This window comes from Callorhinus ursinus, unplaced genomic scaffold (genome assembly GCF_003265705.2).
Source record: "Callorhinus ursinus isolate GAN/ISIS: 27379988/994484 unplaced genomic scaffold, GSC_fseal_2.0 scaffold56, whole genome shotgun sequence".
NCBI classification, from domain to species: Eukaryota; Metazoa; Chordata; class Mammalia; order Carnivora; family Otariidae; genus Callorhinus; species Callorhinus ursinus.
In genome coordinates this window covers 9,003,002-9,015,018 of record NW_027397118.1, presented here as the reverse complement: position 1 = coordinate 9,015,018, position 12,017 = coordinate 9,003,002, and the positions used below count along the sequence as shown (strand labels likewise).

The window sequence follows — 12,017 nt, the reverse complement described above, 5'->3', positions numbered from 1 at the left end:
TGACAAGAGTTAGCCTTCCAGAGAAGAGTTACAGCGTGAGAACTGCAGCAGCAGGATTTACCTCGCCACCTTCTGCCTCCCTCCCCACACCCACGTCCTCTGCCAAAAAAAGCAGGGTCTTTATTTGAACAAAAATCCTAAAAGGCTGTGAAACTGTTGCATGGCTAATTAAAAACTAAAAGTAAAAACCAAAAAACTAAGCTAAAAGTAATTAAAACTGCTGAACCGAGAAGTTCATGGGGATAGCACAAAAATCAGGTTAGAAGCAAGGAAATTAAAAGCATTCTTTACTTTCCAATAATAAAATACTCCTTGTTAGTCATTTTGTAAGTTAAATGACAACACTGAGAGTGGTATATCCTTAATAAAGCAGTTGCAGAGCATTTTATTGTCTCATGCTGTACCATTTGTGTTTCTCTCAGAAAGCTGAACATCGTTACATTCTTCTGTTTTACATATTGCATATCAGTTCCAGACTTACTAGACCGTAAGTTCGTAACTGAGGAAGGGAGGCCAGGAGTGAGACTACCAATGCCAGGACAGGGCCAATTAGGAGATGGTGGAGGTGTGTATAGATTTAAAAAGCATATTCAAAATAATCATTGTTCTGATTTAGCCAGGATAGGTGGTATATTTTGAAGTTTCAAAGAATATTAAAGGATGTATGGTTTGATTCTCAAAAGGGAGCACAAGTGAAAACAAGTTTGAGGATCATGGCCCTAAGTCCACGTTGCTTTCCATGAGAGCAGGGTAGTACAGTTAAATGTCAGCTCACACGTGAGCAAATCAAAATTCTAAGAATTCTTTGTACTGGAGGGAATAACACTGAATAAAATGACCCTGTGTAATTGTCTACTAAGTTCTTTAATCAGAGTAAGTTTGGACTATAAATTTGACATACACAAAGTAGAAGTTTCCTACCTACCTAAAGCATGCCTACACTTATCACCCAAAGTAGGTATACTTGAAAAGTAAACACAGCATTTCAACTTAGTATGATCTTGTAAGGCAGAAAAAAGTCTGTAGGTCACTTTCCTTACAGCCACTTTTCATCCACAAGGAAGGCAAGAGCCATAAACTTTCTCTACAAAACAAGTGGAATCAATGTTAGTACAAGACTGGATTATTAAAAATTTTGAGTTATCACTTCATCACCATCTGGGCCCATGGGAGCAGCAGAGTTGAGAATTAGGGACAAGTTGGAAATTTCCTTAGCCTGTTGGCAGCAGTCACCACGTAGAAATGTTTCTTGATGTTAAGGAGAGAAAAGAAGAAAAAAATATATTTTAGACCAATTGCTTTAAGAAGAAAAAATAAAAGGACTTAAACAAGTTTAGCCACTTGGGTTTGTTCAAAACTGAGAACCTAATGGAGAAAACAAATTTGTGGCAAAATTCTAGTAGAATAGCCACACAACTGGGGCATTCTGGAGTGAGTGTGAAGTGAGAAAATACATTATCCCGCCCTTTTCGTGTGAAAAATGGAGCCCACTGGAATACTGTCTTTCAAATTGTGATTCATAATCCACCAGTGGGTCATGAAGTCAAATTGGTGGGTTATGACCAGCACTTTTTTGAGTGAAAACAAATACCACAGAATAGAAAATACCTGAGTACATCACACTCTGTTTAGCAAACGTTGAGATATTTTTATTTCATATGTGTATGTATGTATTTGTATACTTGTATACTGGCTCTCTAGGTAAAGCCTTTTGTTTTTGATTTTTAGTGAGGATCTGAGTTGATATCAAAATGCTGGAAAGCCACTTTCCTGGAGGACAAATGTTTCTGGGACAGATTTTATGTCCATGGTACCAAAGAATTCTATTTGTAGATAAAAGTATGAAGCTTTTACAACCTAATAGGGTTTTCCCAGCCCCTCTTTCTGAAATATGGAGGAATCAAATCTCAAGCTGCAGGCAATAAGTTCCAAGCCCTTTACTCCTATTGTCATTGAGAACACATGCTCAAACTTCATTCTGTCACTACAAGTGTCCACCTAAGTATGAACTTAATGCCACTTTTATGCCAGTTGGTTTTGGTCGGTGGCATTTTTAATCAAGGTAACAGGTTTTGACATAAGATACTTTTTTCTCCTAAATAATCTTTCTATTTAGAATGAAAATGTAAGTAAAAACTTAGCTACACTTCTTTCAAAGGACACATTAAAAAGACAAATGCTGCCTTTCCTAAGAAAAAACAGATACCTTCCATTTCCTCTGAGCCATGTATTTCTGCAGTAATAATTGGGATTTGAGACGAACTTTGGATTTTGAAGCTTTGGCAGGCAAATTATTCAACCACTCATGTTTCAGGCACTGTGTGGCACTCATTCTGCAGCTGAGAAAAGAGAAGTTGAAGCTGTCAGTTAGGGTTGCCTTTTCTGGTTGTCCAGAAGATGGTTCAGCTGGGTAGGAAGCCCGAGTCAATGGAACGGATTAATCATTTGGCGAGATTCGTGCCACGTACTAAAAAGGAACTCCTCGTGTCTAAAATTCCCCTCCTTAGAAGTACAAGAAAGTCATCAGCAAAATGTCCCTGCCCTCTGTAGAGAGACTGTATCCCAGTGATTAGTCACCTCTTCCAGAGAGCTGGGCATCGAGGCATGGAGTAGCAAGGCCAGCTGAGCCTGGAATTGCTCTTAAGAAGTCAAAGAACATGAGCCTTGAAAGAAGCTTGTCTCTCTTTCCAGAGAAAAATGTCAGTTTTGTTCATCTGAATTAAAAATACTTTTCCTCTCACAACTTTTCACCATCAGAAAGAACAAAATAGTAAAGGCCAGGGAACTGTGGGCTGTCTCAGAGCCCAGACTCTTGGGCTTCATCCTGGGTCATTTGCAATTATTTCTTTATGTCTGATGAGTATCAGAAAACTCCATGGTTCCATCCATGACTTGGATATGGCTGCTGAAAACAAAGTAGGCCTTCATTCTCAACAAATGAGGTTTTCTGGCCTGTATTCTGGGGAATAACATCTACATATCTCAACTTTTTTTCAACATTAACCTATTAAAAGTGATAACTTGGTAGTAGGACTAATTTATATATGTGGTCCTTTCTAAAACTCTCTAAATTTTATGCTCCTAGTTGTTTATTTTTTAATTGATTTCCTTCATCTCTTTCCCTGCTACTTTTTTTGCTCCAAAGAGGTAGCGAACTAAGAAACCTTGGACAGAGTTGGTCCAGAGGACACCGCCCAGCACCAGCTTGATATTCACAGCACTCACATGGGTGGTCCCATCAGAATGGTTTGAGAATGACGAGCAATGAAGGGTACCTCTTCTCTTTGACGAGCAGGCGGGAAACAAAGTCCTTGGCCTCCTCAGACAGCCCTTCAAAGGTGTCAGCGTCAAAATCCCAGCTACAGTTCACAATGAAATTCATGGTCTCTGCATCTGTTTCCCCTAGAAATGGGGACAAACCACTGAGTCTACAGAGGAGAGAAAGGACTGTCAGTCTGTAGAAAGCCATTATCTGCCAACACGCAACAACAGGATAGAGGTCTTACAAGGTTCAAGCAACATTAACCAGAACCAAGAGGGTTCAAAAGAAAAGCACCCCCATTACTTCTCCACAGGAAATAGTCCAGTGTGTTCTGTTAGGGGAAGAAGTGGCAGGACTGAAAATTTAGAGGCATGAAGAGTGTTTGAATAAATCCCCAGTCATGCTCACCTATTTTCCTTTTAGCCTGAAGTGAAGAATAAATTGAGACCCAGTCCAATATGTCCACTTATCAGGTACATATTGATTTAATTTAAAAATACCTTAGCATGTCTCTGAGACAGCCTGGCTAGTTTAGAGACTACCCCAGGCCTCAGGGCCCAAAAGAAAACTGGTTTCCTTAGGCCCCTCTAGAGTGAGGCCAGAGAGACAGGACAGTCTAACTGGCTGGACTCGGGCCTCAAACTTCCCCCACCTGATGTGTACACACATACAAAGTGTGGGGACACACGGTAGCAACTGTACCATAATGATAGGTCTGGGAGCAAAGCATGACTTGATTGGGCCTCTGAGGAAAAAGCCAAGGGAAGTCACACAGAGATAAGGATGCTTAGTCAGTGTACATAGCTCCTCTCAGTCCATCCTAACTCTGCTTCCTCAGTCCAGAGAAAAAGGCGCAGGGCAGGAGGGACAAGGTTAGATGATGCAGCAGTCAGTGTCCTGCCCTGTCCATCTCCTCTCCTTACTACTCTGCTGTACTGCATTTCCTGGCTGGAGAACTTTCTCTCCAGGCGAAGCTGCTTTATCCACTCAGAAGTTTCAGGGAACCAGTGGCCTCGGCATCAGCTCACAAGCAATGACTGATAAGAGTTGGTGTATAAATACCCTAAGTCCCTCCCTGTTCAGATAGAATAACTGTGAAGGGCTGTTCCACGATGGATCCCAGACTTCCCCCGCAGGATTCAACTCCAGTTGCCCACAGTGGTAAGTGGCTGAATAGCACATGCTTTACTGGTGTCCTCCCCTGTCTCACTTCCCTACTCCTCTGTTGCTGTTTCCTGGGAACACCTCTCAAATGACTCACACTCAAAGTTTTGCTGCTTCTAAGGATACCCAAACTAAGACAGATGGCCCCTATTCTCACTGGGAGCCAGGCTTCTGGGCACTCACAGCATGTAGATGATGACTCCCACACTCCACATGTCCGTAGGGAAGGAAACAAATTCATAGTTGACAACTTCCGGGGCCAGGAACTCTGGAGTGCCGAAGTTCACCTTCAGCTTCTCCCGAGGCTTGTACCTGGGGAAGAGGGGGTGCAAAGGACCATGGGAGTGAGCCCTGAGAGAAGATGTGGAGGCTGGGACTAATTCCAGGTAGGAGCTAGACATTCCCAACCCTTCCTGTCTGCCATGTTGTCTGGACCTCCCAACCCACCATATGCAGTTTACTGAGTAATCATTATACCCTTGGCCCCAACTTCAGACTTTCCTAAGTCACTAGGAAGAATCAGAAAACCACAGCCCCTCTCCCTCCAAGCAATTACAACGTGAAAAGGAGAGATGATCAATATATCTTATTCAGCATGTAGCCACATGAACAAGCACAAACAAATTGGATAGCAGCTGTCTGGAGGTCTGCTCTCATGATGTGAGCAATTTGGTTGGCGAGATGACAGTAAGAATTAGAAAAAGCAAATATGCTCAATATCACTAATTATCAGGAAAATACAAATCAAAACCACAATGAGATACCACTGCCCATCATGACTCCTATAAAACAACCAAACAAACAAAAGACCAGAAAATAGCAAGAGCTGGCTAGGATGTAGAGAAATTGGAACCCTTGCTGGTGGGAATGTAAAGTGGTGCTGTTGCTATGGAGAACAGTATGGCAGTTCCTCAAAAAAATTAAAAATAGAACTACCACATGATCCAGCTATCCCACTTCTGGGTGTATATCCAAAAAAAACTGAAAGCAGAATCTTGAGGAGATGTTTACATACCCATATTCATAGCAGCATTATTCATAATAGACAAATGGAGGAAGTAACCCAAGTAAGTGTCTATCGGTGGATGACTGCATAAGTAAAATGTGGTAGATACGTACAGTGGAATATTATTCAGCCTTACAATATAAGGCAATTCTGACACATGCTGCAATATGGGTGAACCTCCAGGACATTATGCTAAGTGAAAGAAGTCAGTCACAAAAAGACAAATACTGTATGGTTCCACTTTGATAAAGTACCTAGAGTGGTCAAAGTCAGAGACAGAGGGTAGAATGGTAGTTTCCAGGTGCTGGAGGCAGGAGGAAAATGACCAGTTATTGTTTAACTGGTATAGAGTTTCAGTTTTTGCAAGATGAAAAGAGTTCTAGAAATTGCGTATATATTTAACACTATTGAATTAAATTTAAAAATGGTTAAGATGTTAAGTTTTATGTTATGTGTATTTTACACAATTACAAAAAGAATAAGAATTAGAAAAAAGGTTCTGGGGACCTGGGTGGCTCAGTCAGTTAAGTGTCTGCCTTTGGCTCAGGTCATGATCCCAGGGGCTTGGGATTGAGCCCCGCATCAGGTGGGGCTCCCTGCTCAGCAGGAAGCCTGCTTCTCCCTCTGCCTCTGCCCCTGCTCGTGCTCCCTCTCTCTCTCTTTCTCTCTCTCAAATAAATCAATAAAAGAGCGCATGCTGAGTGAGAGAGAGCATAAGTAGGGGGAGGGGAAGGGGCAGAGGGAGAAGCAGACTCCCCGTTGAGCAGGGAGCCCGACACAGGGCTCAGTCCCAGGATGCTGGGATCATGACCTGAGCCGAAGGCAGACATTCAACCAACGGAGCCACCCAGGCGCCCCAGTAAATAAAATCTTAAAAAAAAAAAAAAGGTTCTGGACAGGAAGATTAATAAAGGTTAGAAAGAGAGTTGATGGCTGAGTGGGAAAGGGGATGGCTAAAAGTGGTTTTTAGAATTTTTAGTCTTTTAGAAAGTCTTTAGCTAAAATTTAATGGGCAACAACCAAGATGTCCTTTAGTAGGTGAGTAGATAAATAAACTGTGGTACATCCAGACAGTGGAATACTATTCAGTGCTAAAAAGAAATGAATTATCAAGCCATGAAAAGACATAGAGGAAACAAGTCCACAGTAGTAAGTGAAAGAAGCCAGTCTGAATAGGCTACTGTATGATTCCAACTAGAGGTCATTCAAGAAAGGGCAAAACTATTGAGACATAAAAAGATCAGTGGTTGCCAGGGGTTGGGGTGGGGAGAGGAAGGGAGAGATAAATAGGTGGAGAACAGAGGATTTGTAGGCTTAAAAATACTCCATATGGTACCATAACGATGGATACATGTCATTATACATTTGTCCAAACCCACAGAATGTCCAACACCAAGAGTGAACAGTAATGTAAAGTATGGTCTTTGAGTGATAATATGTCAGTGTAAGTTCATCTATGGTAACAAATGTACTACCCTGTACTACCCTGGTCGGGGAGGCATGACTGGGAGCAAGGGGTATATGGGAAATCTCTGCACCTTCCCCTCAATTTCACTGTGAACCTAAGATTGTTCTAAAAAAAAAGTATTAATTTATAAAATATAATGGGCACTTCCTGTTTGCCAGGCTAAAAGTTTTACATATATATAATCTCTTCTCATTCTTAAACAGCCCCATGAAGTCTGTAAGATTACTGTCCCCATCTTACAGATAAGGCAATTGAGAATAAAATGAATATTCTGCCAATGTGCCCTGCTTCCCTTAAGCCAGGGAAGTGACTGTGAAAGAGCTTTCTCTTCCAAATTTGCTGAGAGCCAGATAAATGCAGACCTGGGCCAACACAGCCTACATTCATCCAGTGAAGGAGCTAAAAGGATCATCATGGTAGCCTTGTTGAGCGGGAAGCAAGGGACCTAGAAGAGAGCAGGAACCATCCTCTGGCAACATGCTGCTCCCCTATCCTGGCAGCTGACTCAGGGCCGGGGAGCCGAGCTGAAAGGGACAACAAGCAGCCTACTATGCTCAAACAAGTCCCCATGGAAGGCCACAGCCTCCAGCACCTCAGGGCCAATAATCAGAAGAGGACGATATAGTATTTGATTCATTTATGAGGAAAAAAAAACCTTTGTTAAGTAAATGGATGAAGAAGCCTTGATGAAGATCTTAATTTTGGTTTTGTTGTAAAATAGTGTGTTGTTTTCTTTTGAAAATGTACAAAATATCTATCACTAGATAGTAAGTTAATATTTGTGTAGAAATGAAAATTGGTTTGTGTTTCCAGCAAATGTATTTGCAACTATGATGTAGTCAGTGCTTTATGATATAAATGTACTTTTTCAATGTGTACTTTCACTTTTTTAAATGCATGTTTCGTGTTTCACAATAAAAGATCTGAAACCTCCCTCCATCCCCCGCAAAAAAGGAGAGAAGAAGGAAAAAGAGAGGAGAGAAGACCCAGGCTCTCAGCCCCTGGAAGCCACTTTCCCAGAGGCTGCATGATTGTTCTCACTGCTTCATCTTGCCCCATAGCCACATCCTGTACCACACAACTTTGTAGCTCACTCCACTAGAGGCAACATATATTGCCCCACCCCAATGACACTGGGCCCAGCCATACGAGCAGTCGGGGGAGTGACAGCGGGCCCATCCAAGCTAGACTGTAAAAGCCTGCCCTCTAGTTCCTCTGCCATCACCATGAGGAGAGAATGGGAGACGCATGGAGCAGATCCGTCCTTGGACCCAGGATCTGCATCCTGGATCCAAGCCGTGTCAGCTCAGTGACTGGGAATCAGTGATTCCGGACCAGTGGTGCATGGGTAAATATTTAACAACCAGCCATCTGATTAAAACAAAACAAAACAAAAGTCCTGATTTGCAGCATTTGCCATTTTCAGTGGTATAAATACTGATTTCACCCTGACTGATTGCAAACTACCATCCTGACATCACTAAACGCAGAGCTGGGAAGAGACTTGCCATAGCACACCATTCCACGGCCTTCCCACTGTACACATACAACAGGCACAAATGACCTCAGGAGTAGTGAAATGTAGTAAAATAATTAGGAAGTGGTAACATCTGAAAATGTAATCTTTGTTTTTCATATAAGTTCGTTAATTGTTAATTAACAGTATGTTTTAACAACTGTTTACAAGGTTCCTTATCATGAGCTGCTATGAGTTGAGTCCAGCATACCGCTCCCCCAGCTGGCTTGTAAATGGGTGGATGAGAAGAAATGACTGTTTTAAGCCTCTGCAATTTGGGGTGGTTTGTTTTTTCTTTTTAAAGATTTTATTTATTTATTTGACAGAAAGACAGAGACAGTGAGAGAGGAACACAAGCAAGGGAAGTGGCAGAGGGAGAAGCAGGCTTCCCGCTGAGCAGGGAGCCCTATGCGAGGCCCCTGGGATCATGACCTGAGCCGAAGACAGATGCCTAACGACTGAGCCCCTGGGGTGGTTTGTTATACAGTAGTACTGTGGCAGCGACTAACCCCAAAGCCAGGTCAAAATATCCACCAAGACCCCCTCTCCAAATTCCTAGCATAAGGCCCTCTGTGACCATAGAGTCACATATGAGGTGGCAGCCTCATGGAGGCTGGGGTGGGCACCTCCTTGCCCTGCCAAAGGATCTGATGAAATAGGCTTGGATTCCAATCTGAGCACCGGACTGGCAGTCAGGAAGCCGAACCCTGCACCCAACATTCTGGAGACCAAACTTAAATAAGATATTTCCCAACCCAACCCCATCCTTGACCCTTGATAGGTTCCCTTCTTAGACCCACTGATGGGTCTCACTGCCCAGCCTGGTGTAACGCTGCTCCCTCTTGCTGGATGTCATGGCCTCTGAAGATCTGTGTGTGCCAAACCTCCCCCCCAACTGGCTCCATGACAGGGGCCATCCCCCCAATGAAAATCTCAGCATCTTCTAATAGCTCCACCCAGAAATACCACTTTACTTTCTACAGTTTGTATTATAGGGGAAAACTGGCTTTTCCTCCTTCTTTACAAACATTTACTACTTCTGGCATATAAAATATGCTCTCTCAACCTGCACATTGCCCCCACAGAGTCTTCTTCTTAGGACATGCTTCCCAGGAAGCAGGCCAATCTGGCAAAATCCAATTTGCCAAATGATCCTTTTGCCCAATGGCCAGGTTGCCAGACTGTTGAGGGTGTTTTTGATGTTTTCCTTTCACCTCCCCACTGGAAGCTGGGCCTCCGTCAGCCCAGCTCTGCTGAGTGCGGTTTCCTGAGTATCACATGTTTCAGACACCTGCACTTCCCCAGTGCCCAGGAGTTTCACATGGCGGCCTTCTCTTCAATGTGGTTCCCCATGTTTATTTTCTTGGACTTGCCCTCCATCTCTGGGGCATTGGCAAAATTATTGTCATCAATGCCTTTGTCCCAGTTAAGAAATTTATCTGACAGTTTGGGATGGACGGCTGAGAGTTTGGGGATAGACTTTGACTAACATGCTTGGTAAGTTGGCCCACAGCCCTTTTCACTTCCCCACCAGGTAACTTAGTGGCCTAGAGGATAATGTTCCAACATTCAGGACTCCTTATTAACGCCCTCATCTTCACTGTATCTTCCTCCCCCGATCCCACCCCAGCTCCTGCCCTCCCCAAGAGATCCTGTGCATGCATGGTGTACATCCTATACCAGCACCCAACTTCCATGCACCCCCACCACTCCCACCCCCACCTCACCCTTCCACCCCCTCACCCCCCATATGCTGGAGCCGGTTCTCACCGGTACATGACAGTCAGTTGTGCCCATCTCCTCCCAATCTGCATTCAGTGACATCATGTTGGTAGGTTGAACTCAGCTAAAATTAGCAAAGGCTACAAGTCAAACCCATTCCCCACCCCCCATCCCCAGAGCTGATAAACATTTACCAGCATACTACTGCCTGCAGATAACCACACCCCGTCCATCTCTCCCTTCCAACCACTCAGAGAAGCCTTCCCAGAATCCAGGAGCCTCAGCTGGCAAATCCTTGCTCTGAATTCAGTTTGTCACTGTAAATACTCATTTGGCAACTGGACATCTGGCAGTTGGGAGGGTACTACATACACATTTGGGAGGGTGTGCATGCTCAGCGAAGACAGTATTGCCCCACTTATGTGAGCATTGGTTCTTGGAAGTGCAAAAAAGTCTTAGCTAGGGCACCTGGGTGGCTCAGTTGGTTAAGCAACTGCCTTCGGCTCAGGTCATGGTCCTGGAGTCCCAGGATCGAGTCCCGCATCGGGCTCCCTGCTGAGCAGGGAGTCTGCTTCTCCCTCAGACCCTCCCCCCTCTCATGTGCTCTCTCTCATTATCTCTCTCAAATAAATAAATAAATAAATCTCTAAAAAAAAAAAGTCTTAGCTCTTACAATGCTTTGTGGCTCTCCAAAGGGCCATGGTACATAAACAGATACAAAGGACAACTGCAGCATTAAATTTCATGAGGAGGGGGCCTGGTGATTAGGAAAGAAATGTCTAAAGAGGCTCTTTGGAAGGTAGGCATTGATAATAAAAAATACATTCAGAGACATTGCTCTAGCGGATAATACCTGCAAGTGTATAGGATGTATCCCAACTTTATAAGACATTACTTAGGAAAATATTAAGCAATTTTTTACATTATGGATTAAATGTGATTTTGAAATATTTGGGTTGGGGGCTTTGGTATATTGTTCATGAAAAACAGTATACTGTGTAATGGGGATCCTGAAGGTACAGTAGGATTATATGAACTTCCCTCTGCCTTTACTCTCATGACCTCACCCTTGGCCTCCCTCCATCATGCAGGCACTGAAAACGCATCTTTCACCCCTACAAAGAGATAAGTAACAGTACCACTTCACCCAATGGGAGAGGGACGTAGGAAGACTGCCACTGTGGTTTTCACTACTACTTCTGGGAGACAGGTCTGGACCCCAGAGGCTGAAGTCAGGCAAGAGGTTCTGTCTCCACTGTGACAAGGCTGTGCTTTCATCCCCTCGTGGATGCAGCAGAGGACACCGCTAGGCTTATAAAGTGACAGAAACAACTGCTTTAATTCAGCTCTAGTGTGAAGACCTACCTAGAAAATATGTGATTCCCAGGGAAATGTCATTCCTGGTGGAAATAGAATTCTGGAGGAAGCCTGGAGGATGGGCACACAACTACCCCATATTTGTAGACTGTGGATGCTTGAAAGTTTGGGGGACAGCCCTCCTCAATGCCAAGGGTCTGTTCCTGCCATTGCGAAGAACCCACACCACTGACTGTGTGTGCCAGGGGCTAGAGTGTTCATCATACATACGACTGGACAGGATTGTAAATCTATCTATTGATAAACTCTCCTTCACTATGCTTTAGGCATTTTAAGGGACTTTAAGATATTTTTAAAGTCATATGTTTACTTTATGCAGTCCAACTTGAAAACCTAGCCACCCTCCTAGGATGGGCCTGCACTGTCAAGGTATTATTCCATTTAAATTCCATTCAAAGTTCCATTCAAAACTGCCCCATGTCAGCAGGCATTTCATTTGATCATCATTTTACCAAGATTTAACCCAGTCTTGAGAGGCCCAGAACCACATAGTCTGACACCA

The 12,017-nt window shown here is 43.5% G+C and overlaps 1 protein-coding gene across 4 annotated transcripts in view; it reads right to left on the bottom strand.

Annotated features, from left to right (window-relative positions):
• Window positions 1-335: 335 nt before the first annotated feature.
• Window positions 336-12,017, bottom strand: part of MYLK3 (myosin light chain kinase 3) — a 51,094-nt gene continuing 39,412 nt past the window's right edge. For all 4 annotated transcript variants that reach the window (XM_073884360.1, XM_073884359.1, XM_073884361.1 and 1 more), the window contains exons 10-13: window positions 4,610-4,738; window positions 3,276-3,428; window positions 2,207-2,339; window positions 336-1,248 (exon numbers count right to left, since the gene is read on the bottom strand). In XM_073884360.1, the coding sequence (XP_073740461.1) occupies window positions 1,189-1,248; window positions 2,207-2,339; window positions 3,276-3,428; window positions 4,610-4,738 (475 nt within the window). In that variant the 3' untranslated portion in view covers window positions 336-1,188. The remainder of the gene's footprint in view (window positions 1,249-2,206; window positions 2,340-3,275; window positions 3,429-4,609; window positions 4,739-12,017) is intronic.